The sequence below is a fragment of the Stegodyphus dumicola genome, chromosome 1 (assembly GCF_044657685.1).
Source record: "Stegodyphus dumicola isolate Sdum_Otavi_A_Nest chromosome 1, ASM4465768v1".
Taxonomy (NCBI): domain Eukaryota; kingdom Metazoa; phylum Arthropoda; class Arachnida; order Araneae; family Eresidae; genus Stegodyphus; species Stegodyphus dumicola.
In genome coordinates this window covers 152,992,261-153,008,409 of record NC_140768.1, presented here as the reverse complement: position 1 = coordinate 153,008,409, position 16,149 = coordinate 152,992,261, and the positions used below count along the sequence as shown (strand labels likewise).

Below are 16,149 nucleotides of genomic sequence, written 5' to 3'. Positions count from 1 at the left end.
CCGGTTATTTACTATTAATGTTCGAAAAGATAATTAATGTTCTACACGGGGTAAGGCTTTTAGCCTAGGTACCCAGGTGTCCAGAAGCACCGTACCACTGTGGAAATATGAAAAATGAGCAGTGCCCTCGCCAGGACTCGAATCATGGACCTCTGGAATACTGGTCGAGCGTGCTGACCACTACACCACGAAGGCATGCTAAGAAGGCAAGAGAAATACTTTATATACTCCCTCTTTTAAAGGGCGACTGGGGATGAAGGACCCAGTCTCCAAATAGTGGCGGTGGAGAATCATCATCCGCCACCTTTTTAGTTTAGGCGCCACTGTACAGACATTAGGTTATTTCGAAGAAGACGTGAAAAATTAGCAATGACATCGCCGGGAATCGAACCTCGGACCTCTCGAATACGCCCCGAACGTGCTGACCACTACACCACGAAGGCTTGCTAAGAAGGCGCGGGAGAAATACCTTATGACTTCTCTGATCGTTCACGAAACATGCAAGTTACCAATTCTTCAAAATGTTGCCATTTCCGTAACGAATTTTAAATTCTTTTAAATAATAGCATTAAACACTGTTTATGGCTCACTGAGTAACTGCAAAACATTATGCATGTTTCTTAAATATTACTAATTTATTACAACTAGTTAAAGATTAATATAATTAGTATAAATAATTAAAGAATTTCTTAACGCTGAATGTCACACGTATATATCATCATTGCATATTTTACACTGTTTTCATTTTTGTTTTCATTCACTACAGAAAACATTTAAATTATTGAATAATTTGTGCGATGGAATTATTTCTTTGCTCGAAACACAAATGAAACATTATTTAATATTAGGGATTTCTACATGTTGCTGATGACATTTCTCTTTGTAATTCTTTCATTTCTATTCCATGTTTGAGAGAAGAATGAATTATGCTTTTTAAAAACGTAAAAGTGTTTTCGTCCGCAAAACTATCCCATATTCTCATTAAAAATTGATTTGGTGCAAAAAAGGTGCATAAAGTTTCTGAAAAGACATTTCTTAGAAATGAAAATCCTTCCCATAATCCTCTTCTTTTAGAATTTCCTCAAACGATAGGCGGCTGTATATTAATGTAAAATATTATTGACTCGATATTTGATCGAGTTCCTCTCCCAACGAAAAAAACTGACAACTAAAAACAGAATTTCATGAAATTGATTTTTAATTTTAATGCTTTATCTATATGAAAATTCTCGCAATTTTTTTAAAACTTTAATTTATTGTCCATTAGGTACTCAGAATAAAAAAACCAATAATCGATTATTGATATAAAAAAGGAAGTTTCCTAAAGTATGCCCAGGTAAGAGAATTTTAAAACTATTTATTGAACAGCAACTTTGCATGCTGAAAAGGCTTTAAAGGCGCAACGTCAAACAATTTAAGGCGAAAAATCGTTTGGCGATTCGTGAAATGTTTTCCTCTGGCAACATAAACAGAAAGAAACTTCGCTTAAAATTTATGTTATATTCGCCATGCTCAAAATTCTCCCATTAGTGAAATTAAAAGCTATTATTTTTTTTGCTTTATTAATTTGCGTCATGTTTCAGAACATGTATTAAGTACTTAAGATTCTAGTGCTTTTTTTTATTATTTTTTAAATTACTGCAGCAACTTTTTGTAAAGAATTATTCCAAAATTACTTATTGAAATATGCCTAAAGGATTTCTACTTATTTTTAGGCTTAGGAATTTTTATTAAAAGAGTTTTCTAGCTTTCATAAATTTATTTTTCAATTCCACGGCTTTGAGCTTAATTGAATTATATTATAAAAATTTAATTGAATGATAAGATACACAACCATTGTATATTTATAATGAAATTTAATCATAAGATTCACAATTTAAACTTAATTCTGCATAAAAGTATACTTCATTTTAAAGAAATGCGATATAAGAGAATCCTTTAATCATTAAGAACATCGGCGATCTGGTAAGTCTAGAAAAACTTCATGTTCACCACGTCTTGTTATTTTCTACTTAAAAACTCTTTGGGTACGGAACAATCATCTGAAAGTTAAATTCCTACTTCTGACTAGCCTTATAATTTATTTTTTATTGCTGATAACCTAAAAGGAATGTTATTTGTATGGAATCATTGCACAAAAAAAGCATTTAAAAGTTTTAAAACCTGTCTGTCAGTTTCCGTTATGTTGTAGAAATAGCTGCTATTTATATTAATTGAGAAATTAAATAAAAATTTACTGCTGGCTATTAAAAGCTGTTTCACCATAAAGGCGAAATGCAACAAAAGTCAAATTTGCTTGAAAAGTATATGCTGGGATATGCAAATGAGTATCATTCCAGCTCGTGCGCTCAAAGCAGGCATGAATAACGTCATCTACGGTGTGTATAAATGAGAAAACTGAGCAGCGGGTTTCTCATTTGAAAGTCATATCTGAACGCTTTTTATTTGAGTAAAGATCGTGCTATTCCTCGTGCAAGAAGCATAAACTCCTACCAGCCTATGTCGGAATTCGGCCGTGGTAATCGTGGCCTATATTGAGACTGCAATTTACCGTTCCGCGATATTGCTGTTAGGTGTTGGTCGGGATCCCATGAATGTCAGGGGAATAGGGTATCGATGAATCCAGAAAGCCATACTGAACGCCATGCAGGATTTCATGGGCCCGGGCCAGGTTCTCAACCGGTGGTACGCAAGAACAAAATAGGTGGTACGCAAAGAAGCAAAGTATTTTTAACTATTAAATTCAAAAATTAAAACCCCAAAATCCTGATTGAGTTTTTTCTCTAACACTCCTAAATTTATGTGATCTGAGCTTTGTTCAAGAGTGGTGGTGGTAGTAGTACTTTGTAGTGGTGGTAATAAAGGTTTACATTTTTTGTTTAGATGGTACGCGTTAGTCAAAATGTTGAGATCCGCTGCCCTAGAGGAAGCATTACATGCTGTTCACTCCGTGAGGGATAGTATAGCCATAGATCGTAGCCTGAGTCAGAAACTCGGCTGTTATGCAGGATGACAAGCGTTCGTGCGGACACTGCCATGACGTATGCAGCACTATAGACTGTCAGCAAGGCTACCCTTGCTGTGCCTTTCCGTGACACTGCAACAGATACAGATGCTCCTTGGTGAGAGAATGGCGACAGTGGATGTAGTAGAGGCTCTATGTCGTCTTTTCAGACGGAGCCAGCACCTGACGTGCTGGTATGGATGCCGTTGGTCACGCAGCCTGATCACCCTCTATTTCTTTTAACTGGTAATGTGGAAAGCCACAGTTACATTTTTCAAGGGTTAAAGTCCGTGGTTAATTACTGTCTTCAAGGCTTGAGTGACATCATGTTTGAACAAGGTAATGCGCGACTGCAAATTGGCAATGCTATCCTGAGCATCCTTGATGCAGAAGCTGTTCGACTGTAGCCCTGGCTAGCATCCTTTCCAGATCTCTCATTCCCTGAGAACATTTGTTCATGTGTTACCAAGAAACTGAACTTGACTTGAAAACGCATGGGATGAAGTAGCCGTATCTGTTATCCAAGCTCGGTTCGAATCGATGCTCAACCGGATTACAGCCATTGCTGCTGGCAGAGTTAGTAGTTTTGTGTACTGAATTCTGCGCCCAAACGAACTGCAAATTCAATCATGTCTTGCTCCTATTATATTGTATATGTACCATGTATAAGATTATGTTGCTTTTATTCCTTCTTGGTGTAGAAATTTTAATGTCCAGCAATGTAATATTTCTTCCTTTGTCCGAACACTCTAGTTGGAACACCTTGTTGGTAGGGGTTAAATCCATCGATTTTTTAACAGTCCCTCAACGAGTACTTTACCCAGAATGCACCACAGCAGGTATTGCATCTGCTGGAATAGGGAAAAGGCATAATTATTTGTTTAAGCCTTAGTAAAGATTTGAACCGTATCCTGCAGTTCGAACTAACAGATACTCCCTATTAATCACAATAAGTCCCGTCTAGGGTGGGACGTTTTAGTATATTTAGTATTATTATGTATTTAGTATATTTATCTTCATCTCTTTCAAGTATTTCCTGTTATATTATAGTTTCGCATACAATTTCACCAAAAGTATTTATATATCCACAAAGTTGGTAACAATATGTAAAGCAAAGGACAAAACGAGAAGTAATGTTCGTTCTTCACACATATTATATGAGTCATAATACAGCAAAGTTTCCAGTCTGCACTGAAGATAAAGTAATATAACGGCAAATAATATAGCTTTTCTTCTCTCTCTGCATCGTTGTCTTAACAACAGTGTGGAATATTAAGCCTCACTTGATCCCTCCCTCTCATTTTCTATAGACAAACATAGGATGAAAGTTTAAGATTCGTTGGTCCTTCTTCCACTATTTTTGTCAATAACCAGGCAACAGGAATACGAAGCGTTGTTTTCTTTCTCCTTCGTGCATTGATATCTAAACAACAGGACAAAATATTGTGTTAAGTCTAACTGGTTTCTCGTGAACTTTCTGGATAAGAGAGAAAGATATACATTTAAATGTCATTAGTCATTCTCGCACTGTTTGCATTGATGACCAAATATGATGAAGACAAAACATCATATGCCTCCTTTTTTTCACTGGTGTCTAAACAACAGAAAAAAATATCAAGTCAAGTTTACCTTTCTTCCATTTCAGAAGACAAACAAGTTTAAGCTCTTCTCAACGCCGATGTCACGTACTTACAGGAGACAACAGAGGAAAACGAAGACACAGAGGAAGTAGAGAATAAGTTGCTTCTGAGCAGATCAGAAGACAGTAACGTTATATAAGAGCAAATCTCGTAGTATAGTAACCTTGCATCAATCCTTTGCATTGATGTCTAAGCACATGTCAAATCTGGGATGGTACATCTGATAACTTCCCTCGTTATATCTTGATACATTCAATAGTTGCTCGTGTTATGTCTGTCAAAGACAATGAGCCCATATTTTGTTTACTTGCATAAAATCAGCTGAAGGAAAACGAAAGAAAGCATGCGAACTTCCCAACAGACAGCTGAAAATTAACATCAGAGATAATATTTGTAATATTATTTTGTTATTCCACAGCACATTTTTCAGCGAGTTTTAGCATTATTGTAAAATGATCTTTGCTCTCAAATATTGCTTTCGCGAATGCAGTCACAAAGGCTGTGCCGGAGACGAAGGAAATGAACTAACTGGGACATCGGTCTCTAACCCATCTGGACATTTATCGAAATGGGACATAGAAATCTACACTGGTCTAACTGAGACATGGGTCTTCTTCACACATTAAGGATTTTTTTTCCGGTCCTGAATTCAGTGGACCAACGAACTGACATGGTTTTATATGTTGCCACAGAAAATCTAGTAAATTTGAGGTGTCCTCACGACAGAGTTAGTTCAAAAATCTAACCATACAGAATTAAAAGAGAAAAGGTCAATGTAGAATTAAAAAATTACTCGAAAACGCTGTCTACGATTGGCTTTTTCAGGAAATGGACAAATTTTTGATCGACCCTGAAATCGACGGAGTTTTATTCAAAATCTACGCTTTTCAAAAACTGTTCTTTTTTTCTGAATTTTAAAGTTCTTGAAATGATTAAAATGCATGCTTTATTTCCGTAACCGCTGATTCTAGAAGTGCTTTCAGTTCAGTATCTCACAAATAAGTAACAGAACTTAATGAATCGAATTTCAAATATGAAAGTAGAAAATTACGAAACAAAAGAGGCTGATTTTTTACAGGGCTCTTAGAAATCCTTATTTTACTTTGCTTTAAAATTATTCTAAATTTAAAACACACCACATAAAAACTTAAATTAAAAACATTTTATTGAAACTCGGAACTCAATTCATACATTTTAATTCGGAAGGGAAATTCAGTTTATTTCGTAATGCTTTTAGTACTCAAAAAAGCCGTTAAGTGTTCAAAATATAACTTATCTCAAAATACGTTTAAGTGTTCAAAAATGCTTTTAAGTGCTTAAAATTTAGTTTATCTTACAATACTTGATTTCAAGTATCAAAATTTAGTTGATCTTGCCGTACTTTATTTTAAGTATCAAAATTTAGTTAATCTTATACTGCTTTAAATTATTCAAAATCTTCTATAGGACCGTTTATAAAAAATTAAAGCAAGGAAACTTGTTCAGGATTCTTTATTTTGGCACCCTTTTCTGCGAGCTGTATCTGATATCTTCAGTAGCTCAGTGATATTTTCTATTAGCTGATTCGATACACATAATATAAAATTCTATATGTGGCACTTTAAGATACTGTAAAAATGCTTATAGAATCTCTGCACAAATATCTATAGAATATCTTCACATAAATTTATAAGCGATATATAATTCTGTAGAAGATTTTTGACCTAATTTACAGAAAATTGGGCGGTCATTTCTAAAGCATTCTAAAATATCGGATTTTTTGTAGATTTCTGTAATACGTTTTGAAGGGATCTGTAAGATTAAATAGTGTCCGTAGATTACAACATAGCAAAAATCTTACTGTAAAGTTAAAAATAAAAAGGATTTCTTACATTTAGATGCAAAATTCATAGAGATATGGGGTTTAGTTGAAAGCAAACTTATTTCTTCCTATGACTGTAACAGCGTTAGATATAATTGAAGTAAAATATTTATCATGCATTTATAATATTTCATGCATGCTAAAATTTATCAAAATTTGTACGATAATTATCGTATGAAAACGGATATCGAATACTACTTGAACCTGTGTTTTTGAAAATTATTTTTGGCAAAACATTTCTGTCAACAAGGTGGACCTCAAAAGCGACCTAAGAGTCAAGAAGAAGAATCCAAATACTACTTACTTTGCTCGCAGAGGTCCCCTTCATAATCAGTCGTTCTACAGTCGCAGATGGGTCCAGCGTCTGTTGAAATGCAGACTCCACCATTGAGGCAAGGATTATCTTTCTCGCAATGATCGTCTGCTACTAAGGCCTCCTCTCCATTGGGGGTGACGTGGGGTCGCAGGGAGGCTGTCCGGATACCCTGCGATTCCTGTAGCTCTTGCTCTTTAGGGACACCGTCGTTGCTGGCATAGACGATTTCCTTGACAGCACCTTGGAATCTGTAAACATCAAATAAATTTTTTAAGCATTGTTGCATCTGTGACTTACAGTTCAGTCCATTCACATCTCATCTTTAACAATCATATTCTCAGGTCACCCTGGGAGGCAAAGATTCATCTACTTTATTCAAAACACACACCTATCTGAAGATATTCTTTACCCAGTTTGTTACCAGATTTTGCATCGTACTTAACTATTACGATTTTGCATCTACAAGGTTTAATTACTAATTTCAAAAGTTAAGTAAAACTGCAAGGGAAGTTACACCCAGTGAGCATACACAGTTTAAAGACACAGTTAAAGTTCAACCTTTACAGTAAGACTACAAGAAAGTTACACGCAGTGCGTCTACAAGTTAAATGATTCATTCAGTAGTCATCGTAGGACTACAACAAAACTTACATACAGTGCGTCTACAAGGTTTAAGGAAAATGTTCAGTGGTTAAAGTAAGACTGTAAGGTAAATTATACACAATGCGTCTACAAGATTACGTTTAGTGCTTACAACAACATTACAAAGTAAACTGCACTTAATAAATAGGTCTGCAGGGTTAAGGACTAAAGTGGAGCAGATGTACAGGACCAGAAGGAATGTATATACGAATACAAGTTGGAAACAAAATCAACGAACATATTTAATCATGACTTTAGATTCAACAATGATTAGTTTCAACAATGTTTAGTTTACACCTTGAAAGATTGCAAAATGGAGGAATGCCGGCAAGCCTGATAGTATGTTTTAGATATATCGTAGATGCCATGCGAGCTTCTGTGAAGCCAGAGAAACAAGCGGAGATCCCTCTGCGCCCAACGGACGCCGCCAACAAGTCATTTCGTAATAGAATAATAGACAACATAACAGGAGGAAAATAAGTATAATCTTTTGATATGCCCTCCTGCATCATGTGACAACCGGATAAAACATTACCGCCACCCTTTTGTAATCGCGTGACGCATGGATCTGATGAAGATGCCGCCATGATTCCCATGGTAGTTTCACTTATGACGATGACAGCTTTTTTTGGCAAGTTCTGTTATCATTTTGTAGCAAAGACGACATTTTACAAAGTTTTTTTTTTTCATGGCAGCTTACTTCTAGCAAGTTGTCAGCTTTAATGGTAGAAGCTCTGTAGTAAGTTTTATGGATATGCCGAATACTTGAAGCTTCTCGAATGTCGTATGACTGAATCTTTCATGTAAAAGCAATAATAATAGTAATAATAGTAATGTCTATTATTATTTCATTAAAAAAAAGATTTCAGTTTGCGTTTGATAAAAAAATACCCTTAAGAATACAATTCTTAAAAACACATGCCAACAAAATAAAATGAAATTTAATAAATAAAATATACATCACGGAAAGAGTTCGCTTAAAATATCCAGGAGTTACCAATAGTAGTTTTTCAATGCCCAACTATACTATACGTTTTGAGAAATTTCGTCTAATTAAGTTAGAATAATTAAATTAATTAATAAATTTGAATGAAGTGTATCAAAAATGCGTATAATTTTATAGGTTGTACAAGGAAATCACGTAGCGTCCACATGAGACTTTTTTTTTTAATTATGTAAACTATTCTAGGCGATTCGCCGCTAGAGCGGGAAGCCGATTTAATAATATAGCTCAGAGGTTTTCAACCTTTTGAGTAACGTGTACCATCAAAAAAACTGAAAAACGTTTGTACCACCACTACATTTTGGAATCATTATTTTTCAATTTCTCAATAGAAATATATTAAAGAAATATACTTTGCCATTTGCACAACCTATTGGCTATTGGTATTAAATGTGCACACATAAAAAAATATTAGATTAAAAAGTGGTTACCATTTTATTTACCAGAATTTAAGTTATAATACCTTAATTATAAATTTAGTGTGAAATTTGGGCCTGTTTAAGAGCTATCAATTTCTTTGTCTGGTCTTATTTCACTCAATTTTAACCCTAAATTGGGATCCACTTTAATTTTGTTCTGCATTTACTTTTTAAGTATATCACATAAGGAAATCCCTGTTCACACAAATAGGTTGTACAAAATACCAAAGACCAAAAACGAAATAAAAATTTAATAGTTTTATTTAAAATTCCTATATAAGGTATTTCTCCCGCCTTCCTAGCGTGATTTCGTAAGTGGTTTTGCACGCTGGGCCGGTGCTACAGAGGCTCGTAGTTCGATTTTCGGCGAAGGCGGTTGCTCATTTTTCATCACTCCGGCTTTTCCAATTACCCTAATGTCTCTACACCTTTAAATTCCTTTTTTTCGGTTCAGCCAAAAGTTAACAATTGGTTTATTTTTGAAATCTTCAGTTAAAGTTAGATCACAGGAAATTTGTATCAGTTGTTCTTTTTCTTCACGAGATTTTTTAAATTAATAGTTAAAATATAAATGAAAATCTGAAAGGTTTCAGATTTTAAATTACGTCAAAAAATGCGTTTTCTTTTAACGTTTGTGTGTTACCTTCATTTATTAAATATCATGCTTTACGTACTCAAACCATAAAATTCAGTTCAACAGCAATATCGAAAAATAATTTTAAAATGAGCCTATCTTTAGAATTTCTGATACACAGTCTCGCGCGCTAGAGATAAAAATGTTTTTTTTTTTTTTTTTTTTTTTTTTTTTTTTTTTTTTGTACAACGTTGCCATTGCTCGCTTTGAAATCGTTTAGTTTTTTAATCAAAATATAAAATCAAAAGATAAAAATATAAAAGATAAAATCTTACAAAATATAAAATCGATAATAAAACAATTTTCAAATTCAAATTAGGGTTTCCACATGCCCACATGCTATGGAAGATTAAGTTATTCAAATTTTGATGGCTCTAAGCACCGTTGTTTCATCCCACTGCGAGAAACATACATTCATTTATGCAGAGTTTTCATTATTTAATTTCTATAAATATAACACAGGGCAACATATTTGGTGGCGACAATTTGAAAAGTGATTCGCCGTGTATAGTTTTCAACGCAAATTGCCAAAACGAAATTAATAGTCCTTCAGGGCAAATTGCCCCTTTGGACAAAAATGCTTTGTTTCTTTGCATATCGTCAGTTGAGAATCGCTGACATATATTATATCCGAGTAAAAAATGTTTCAAATTTTTACAAATGTCTATAAATTTGGAAGGGTCTTAAATTTGCTACAAGCACGTCAGGATGTAAAGACGAAGCATGACTAGTGATACAAAACAACACACACATATTGCCTCTTAATACTTCCTGCCTAATTGATAAAGACTGAGCCAAATTTTCTTGGCGAAAGAAATAAAACTCATTGAATGTGCTAACAACAAAATAGCAATCACTGCCCTTTGTCATTTTGTTAAGCAATTACAAGCTTTTAGCCTGAACGAATCCATAAAGATTTTACTATGTCCAGGAACATAACAACTACCAAGAACATACACTCCCTGCACACACGACACTTAACGTATGACATGATCATTAAATCCTTGATAAACGACCGAGATAGTTCCGGCGACGTGTGGGGGTAATTTAGAAAGTGCTGGCACTTCGGACTGGAGTTGATGTAGAGTGGTACTAAGTTAACAAGCAATTACGGGCTTTTAATTTATTATTTTTGTAAAGAGAAGATTATAATGGTCTTCATAATGTCAGGCAAATAGAATAAATAAATGTTTGAAACGTTTGTAATCTTGTTTGTTCTCCAGTTTTTCGAGTCTAGCGCTTGTCTTGATTAATTGCTCGTTGGCATCGCCAGCCACTTCGGTTCATGTTGCTTTCCGTTTCTGACTCAGAAGACCGTGAAGTTTTATAAACATTACATTCATTAAATCTTTGATAAATGGCGAGGATTTCGTGTCCTCTTGTCTAAGATAGATGGATGTAAGGCTTCGCTTTCAGAAGAGCTCGTGTTAGAGTTTTGATTTAAAATCCCTTTTAATTTCAAAGTCTGGCGCCTGTTTGTTGGCAAGAAATGTACGATCCATTGTAGAAGAAATGTTCAAGAAATGCCTATTTGTTTTAATTTTGTCCATCGTATTGAAGATGAACAGATTAGTACAGCCTGTTTCACGTTCTTAGCTATTTAGCTTATCTTTTTAATTTTTTTAAGAAATTATTTTAAACTACTGTAATATGTTTTAAATATTTTCAGTATAGATTACCATTCCTAATTTATTTCTTTTGTGTTTATTCAAAGTAAAATAATTGAAATGATTATTTTTAATTCTTTTATTTATATCTGAATTTGCGCATAATTAATTATTCCTTATAAAATGGCAAAATTTATTTTTAAAGGGGCGATTTTCCCCTTTAAACTAAAAATAAATGGTGGACTAAAAACTTATTTTTAGTCCAAAGGGGCAATTTGCCTAGAAGGACTATTAATTTCGCTTTGGCATTTTGCGTCAATCCACGATAAGCGCTGTTTAACTTTTCAAACTGTTGCCACCAACTATTATCGCTCTGTCTTTTATATTTAAAGAATTTAAATAATGAAGAATTTGCATGAATGTATGTATGTTTCTTGCATTGTGATAAAACAACGGTACCTAGAGCCATCAAAATTTGAATAACGTAATCTTCCATAGAATATAAGCATGTGGAAGCCCTAGTTTGAATTTGAAATTTGTTTTAGTATCGATTTCATATTTTGTAACACTTCAAGGAATTTTGGATTAACAAACTAAGCGATTTCAAAGGGAGCAATGGCAACACTGTACGGGGAAAAAAACCTTTTTATGTCTAGCGCACGAGACTCTGTTTCGGAGATTCTAAAGATAATTTCCTTTTAAAATTATTTTGCGATATTGTTGTTGAACTAAATTTTATGGTTTGAGTACGTAGATTAAGACATTTAATAAATAAAGGTAACACACAAAATGTTAAAAAAAACGCCTCTTTGGACGCAATTTAAAATCTGAAACCTTACAGATATTTCTTTTTAGTTTATAAAAACTTAGTTTGTGTTCAACTTAGTTTCTAAGTATTTTCAAATGTAAATATGTGATATGTGTAGATACAAAATGGATACCAAATACCGAAACCACAATGGCTAACTGTAATAACTGAGACTGTTTCTGAACTAGTAATAAAGAAATAATTTAAAGTTTAAAACTTTAATTTTAGAAAAGCAGCCGAAGTAAGCAGAGCCAACAGCTGCAAGCAGGCCATGTCAAAAAAGAAAAAAAAATCTGCCCCTCCTTAAAAAAAGCAATCCAACTTATTCGAAAACAGAAATATATGTAAATTCTGAAACCTTACACGCCTAATAATATACTTCAAGAAATTATAGTACTTTAATCATAAACAAGCAAGAAAGCTTAAATATCTAATAATAATAATAATTTTCAATTTGAGTGGATAGCGTGTAAAAAGCATGCAACACAAAAAGAGTCCAACATATGAAATAATAAATGAAAATTTGGTCCATTACTATTATATGCTGTTTGATTCAGTACATGCTGAAGTTACTAGCATTTATTAAAAATATTGTAAGTACGCTTTTTCCAGTTAAATTTTCTGTTGTATAAGATATTTAAATATTTAATTTCATTCACCAATTTCATGGGGATCATCATTAAGAACCAAGTGATATCCATCGTGTAAAGTATTTGTTGTATCAATGGGCATCAGCTTATATTTTACACGGTTAAATTTAAGCTTAAAATTTATCGACCACTCACAAATGAAATTTAGGGTATCTTGGTCAGGAGACAAAATACTATACAACTTCTTTTCCTGAATCCTTTCCAGAGCATCATTCAAAACAATAACTCCTTTCCAGAGCTACAGATTATCAGCAAAAGCAATAACTCTTTTCTAGATCAATACATCAACAGCAAAATCAATAACTTCATAGCTGAAGAAATAAGCAAGTATCTGTAAGAGATCGTTGGTAATAATGATCCAAAGCCTGGGACCGGAACCGAACGTTGTGGACATCCCCTCTGAAGTCGACGAATTCTTGTGGTAGTACCCAAAAAAAGCTGAATAATCCTATCCTCCAGCAAATCAGCAACAACTTTAAGTCCTTTATGAAGCAGTTTTATTTTCTTCAGTAAACTAAAAATGGCAGGCCTCATACATTATCGAAGGCTCCTTTAATGTTAAGCAAAATTAAAATCCAATAATACTAGTTCGGCCATAGAGAAGATTCTTCCTACTGTGAAGAAGTCGAGATAACAACTGAAGTTTTCTTCCCAAAACTGGAAATATAAAATTCTTCGAAAATGTCAATCGGTAAAACATTCAGAAGTGTTTCAGTGGGGATTCATCCGAGACGGGCTTTGTTCAATGCTTAAGTTTGGAGATATCGTTTCAAATGTCCCAAAAACAGAAGAGGTAGAGAGTTACACTGTTGTTTTTCTGTTGTGACTATTTTTGTTTATCTGTCTTCAGCAAAGCAAGCCAACGAAACTGATCGTGGCGAGGAGTCTGTTGTTATGGATTACGTCGGATAACGTCTGTTTTTGGCAAGAGCCTTGGACACCATATAGGTGATACTATGAGTTTGTCCAGTTTCACCCCAATTTTGAAGGAAAACGTCCTCCCCCCCGGAAGGATTAGTCTGAGAGTCCCCTATAGAGAAGAGTAGCCTAATTTGAACCAATTTTGTATTTTTCACTACATAGAAGGACGGAAGAAGTGCCAATAAAAATTAAGTAGTAGAAAATAAGCTTACTAAGTGTACCTTCAAAATAGAACCATTTATTAAATATTAAAAATTATTTATAACGGTGAAAAATGAATTCAAAGAAATCGTGTCATCGGTTCAATTTAGGAAACCGGTTTCCTTATTTGGACCGCTAGTTTCCTAAATTGGACCATGAGCTTTCTTAACCGGCAATTACAACAAAAGAACCTTTTAATTGCAGCACTAACTCCAGCACACCGAGTATGTATCCAAGCGTAACACTTCATGCATCGTATCATTTCTTCTTCCTTGGTTTCTTCACATAATATGCAAATCCATGAATCACCAGTTTCTTTCTTATGTTTCTGCCATTTTGTTAAACTTTGGTGGACTGATTTTTGCTACTACAGACTTTGGCTACTACAGATAACAACTTTACTTCTTGCGGAAATATTTCTTCAATTGGCAGCTTTTAAAATAAGTTTTAAGCACGCTTACGCATACTTCGTCTCGGAGACGAATGGTTGTTATTCCTGTAAGTTTTTCGAAGGGTAGCATTGTAGGGTTAATTATAATTTATCCATGAAAAAAAAAAAAGTTGCTGAAATTGGACCGATTCTTCAGTTTCGGTAACTGTTTTCAGTCCAACTTGGGAAACTTGAATATTTAATGCTTGACATTGTACAGAAACGTCAAACTAACATAACCTCGCAAAATTATAATTGCAAATTCTATCCATGAAATTAAGTGAAGAATTTCTCTAATTACATAAATTTTCAATTACGTAGCAGTAAAAATTAAAAGAGAAAATCCCAGTTCTAAATTGCATCATATATCATAAACGATTACTTCATGAAATTTCTCGAAGTAAATTTTTATAACATAAAAGCTTCTCTAATTAGTACCTTAAAATAGCTAAAATCGCATTCATAAGAAGTACTTGCCTTTTCTAAAAAAAGCGTGTGTCAAAAAAATGGCTGAGTTATTTGCGTCTAAAACAGAAAAAAAGCTATTAATTCATACACGATCGTTCTTTAATATCTGAAAAAAATATTCATTAATCTCTCGTTTAAAAAGCATTCGCATCTGTTCCAGATTTCTTCGTAAAAAAAAAGAAAAGAAACTTGTTAGTCTTTTTATTGTTATACATAATTTCGATTTTGTTAAATTATTTTGTGACATTATTTCATATTGTAATTCTAATGCATATTTGTTTTAACATCGCATCCCTTGATGCCATTTTTAAAAAATCTGATGCGGACATCACATGATTCATGCACGATCTATTAAATTATGCACAGTTTTCCTGCATTTCATTTAAACTTATTTCCTCGAATTTCATCACGAATATATTTCTTATTCAATTAATTCAGCTCTCACTTTGTGACTACGCAAAAATACATAAAAACTCAAAACATCCTTATTAAAATTTGTAAAACACAGAAAAACATAAAACATCCAACATAGTTAAAAACAGTTAAAAAAACAGTTTTTACTATTAAAAATTAATTTTTCGACGCAAAACCAAGCAATGCCGCCAGCGGAAGGAAGCAAAATTTTCGATGATCAAAATTTAAAGTTAATTTTTTGGTTCCACTGGCGAAAACACTAAAGATGTTGCATCAACAGACACTAAAGATGTTGCATCAACAGACACTAAAGATGTTGCATCAACAGACTTAATCAAGGAGGTTAGAATAGATTCTAACCTTCTTGGAGTTACCGTTCTACTAAGATTTTCAAATATAAACATATGCCGGCATCGTTAGGACTAGCGCCACTTAAACTGTTATAATGTTTATAATTCTACAACTATTGCATGAAAATTAACTAAGTGCACAAAACCCTAAAGCAAAACGTGCACAATTTGCTAACATATAAGAATAAAAGCACAGAGCTCACCGAACCGCGTAAGAGTGTGGATGTAATATATATATATATATATACATGATGTCGTACATGAGTCATGTAAGATATAACAAAATACCATAGCTGCTTTAAGAATAATTGGCGACCTCAAAATGAACTATTCTAGATTTTGTGCTCTCCTAAATTCATTTGCTCTCCCAAATTCGAGATCCTTCCATGTTATATAACAACCTAAAATTAACCAATCACAGATTAGCTGTACTTATATATCACTTAGTATAAATACAACAACTACGTCATCCGAAATGTTTCCCGATTGCAATAGTTCGTACGAGAGAAAAAAAGCAATTTTCACTTTAAAAGGAATTCCGGAGAAAAATTTTGTAATTCAGAAAGGAGGGAAAATAGATTTTTGTAAAATTCGAATACACAATAGAAATCAGCTAATTGTTCTGCACATTTAATTTTCAGTATTCTTCAATATTAAGAATTAAAGTAGTCTTTGCGTAATTGAATATAAAATTAGATGTGCATAATAAATGAAAGAACCCTCAAATATAAACATTCAATATCTGTCTCGAATCGCGTCTAGAAAAAATTACATAAGACTT

General features: G+C 33.6%; 1 protein-coding gene across 1 annotated transcript in view; it reads right to left on the bottom strand.

The window, feature by feature from the left end:
* Positions 1–16,149, bottom strand: part of LOC118201240 (neurexin 1-like) — a 567,570-nt gene that overhangs the window by 356,873 nt on the left and 194,548 nt on the right. The window contains exon 4 of the mRNA XM_085822212.1: positions 6,810–7,069. Within this exon, the coding sequence (XP_085678338.1) occupies positions 6,810–7,069 (260 nt within the window). The remainder of the gene's footprint in view (positions 1–6,809; positions 7,070–16,149) is intronic.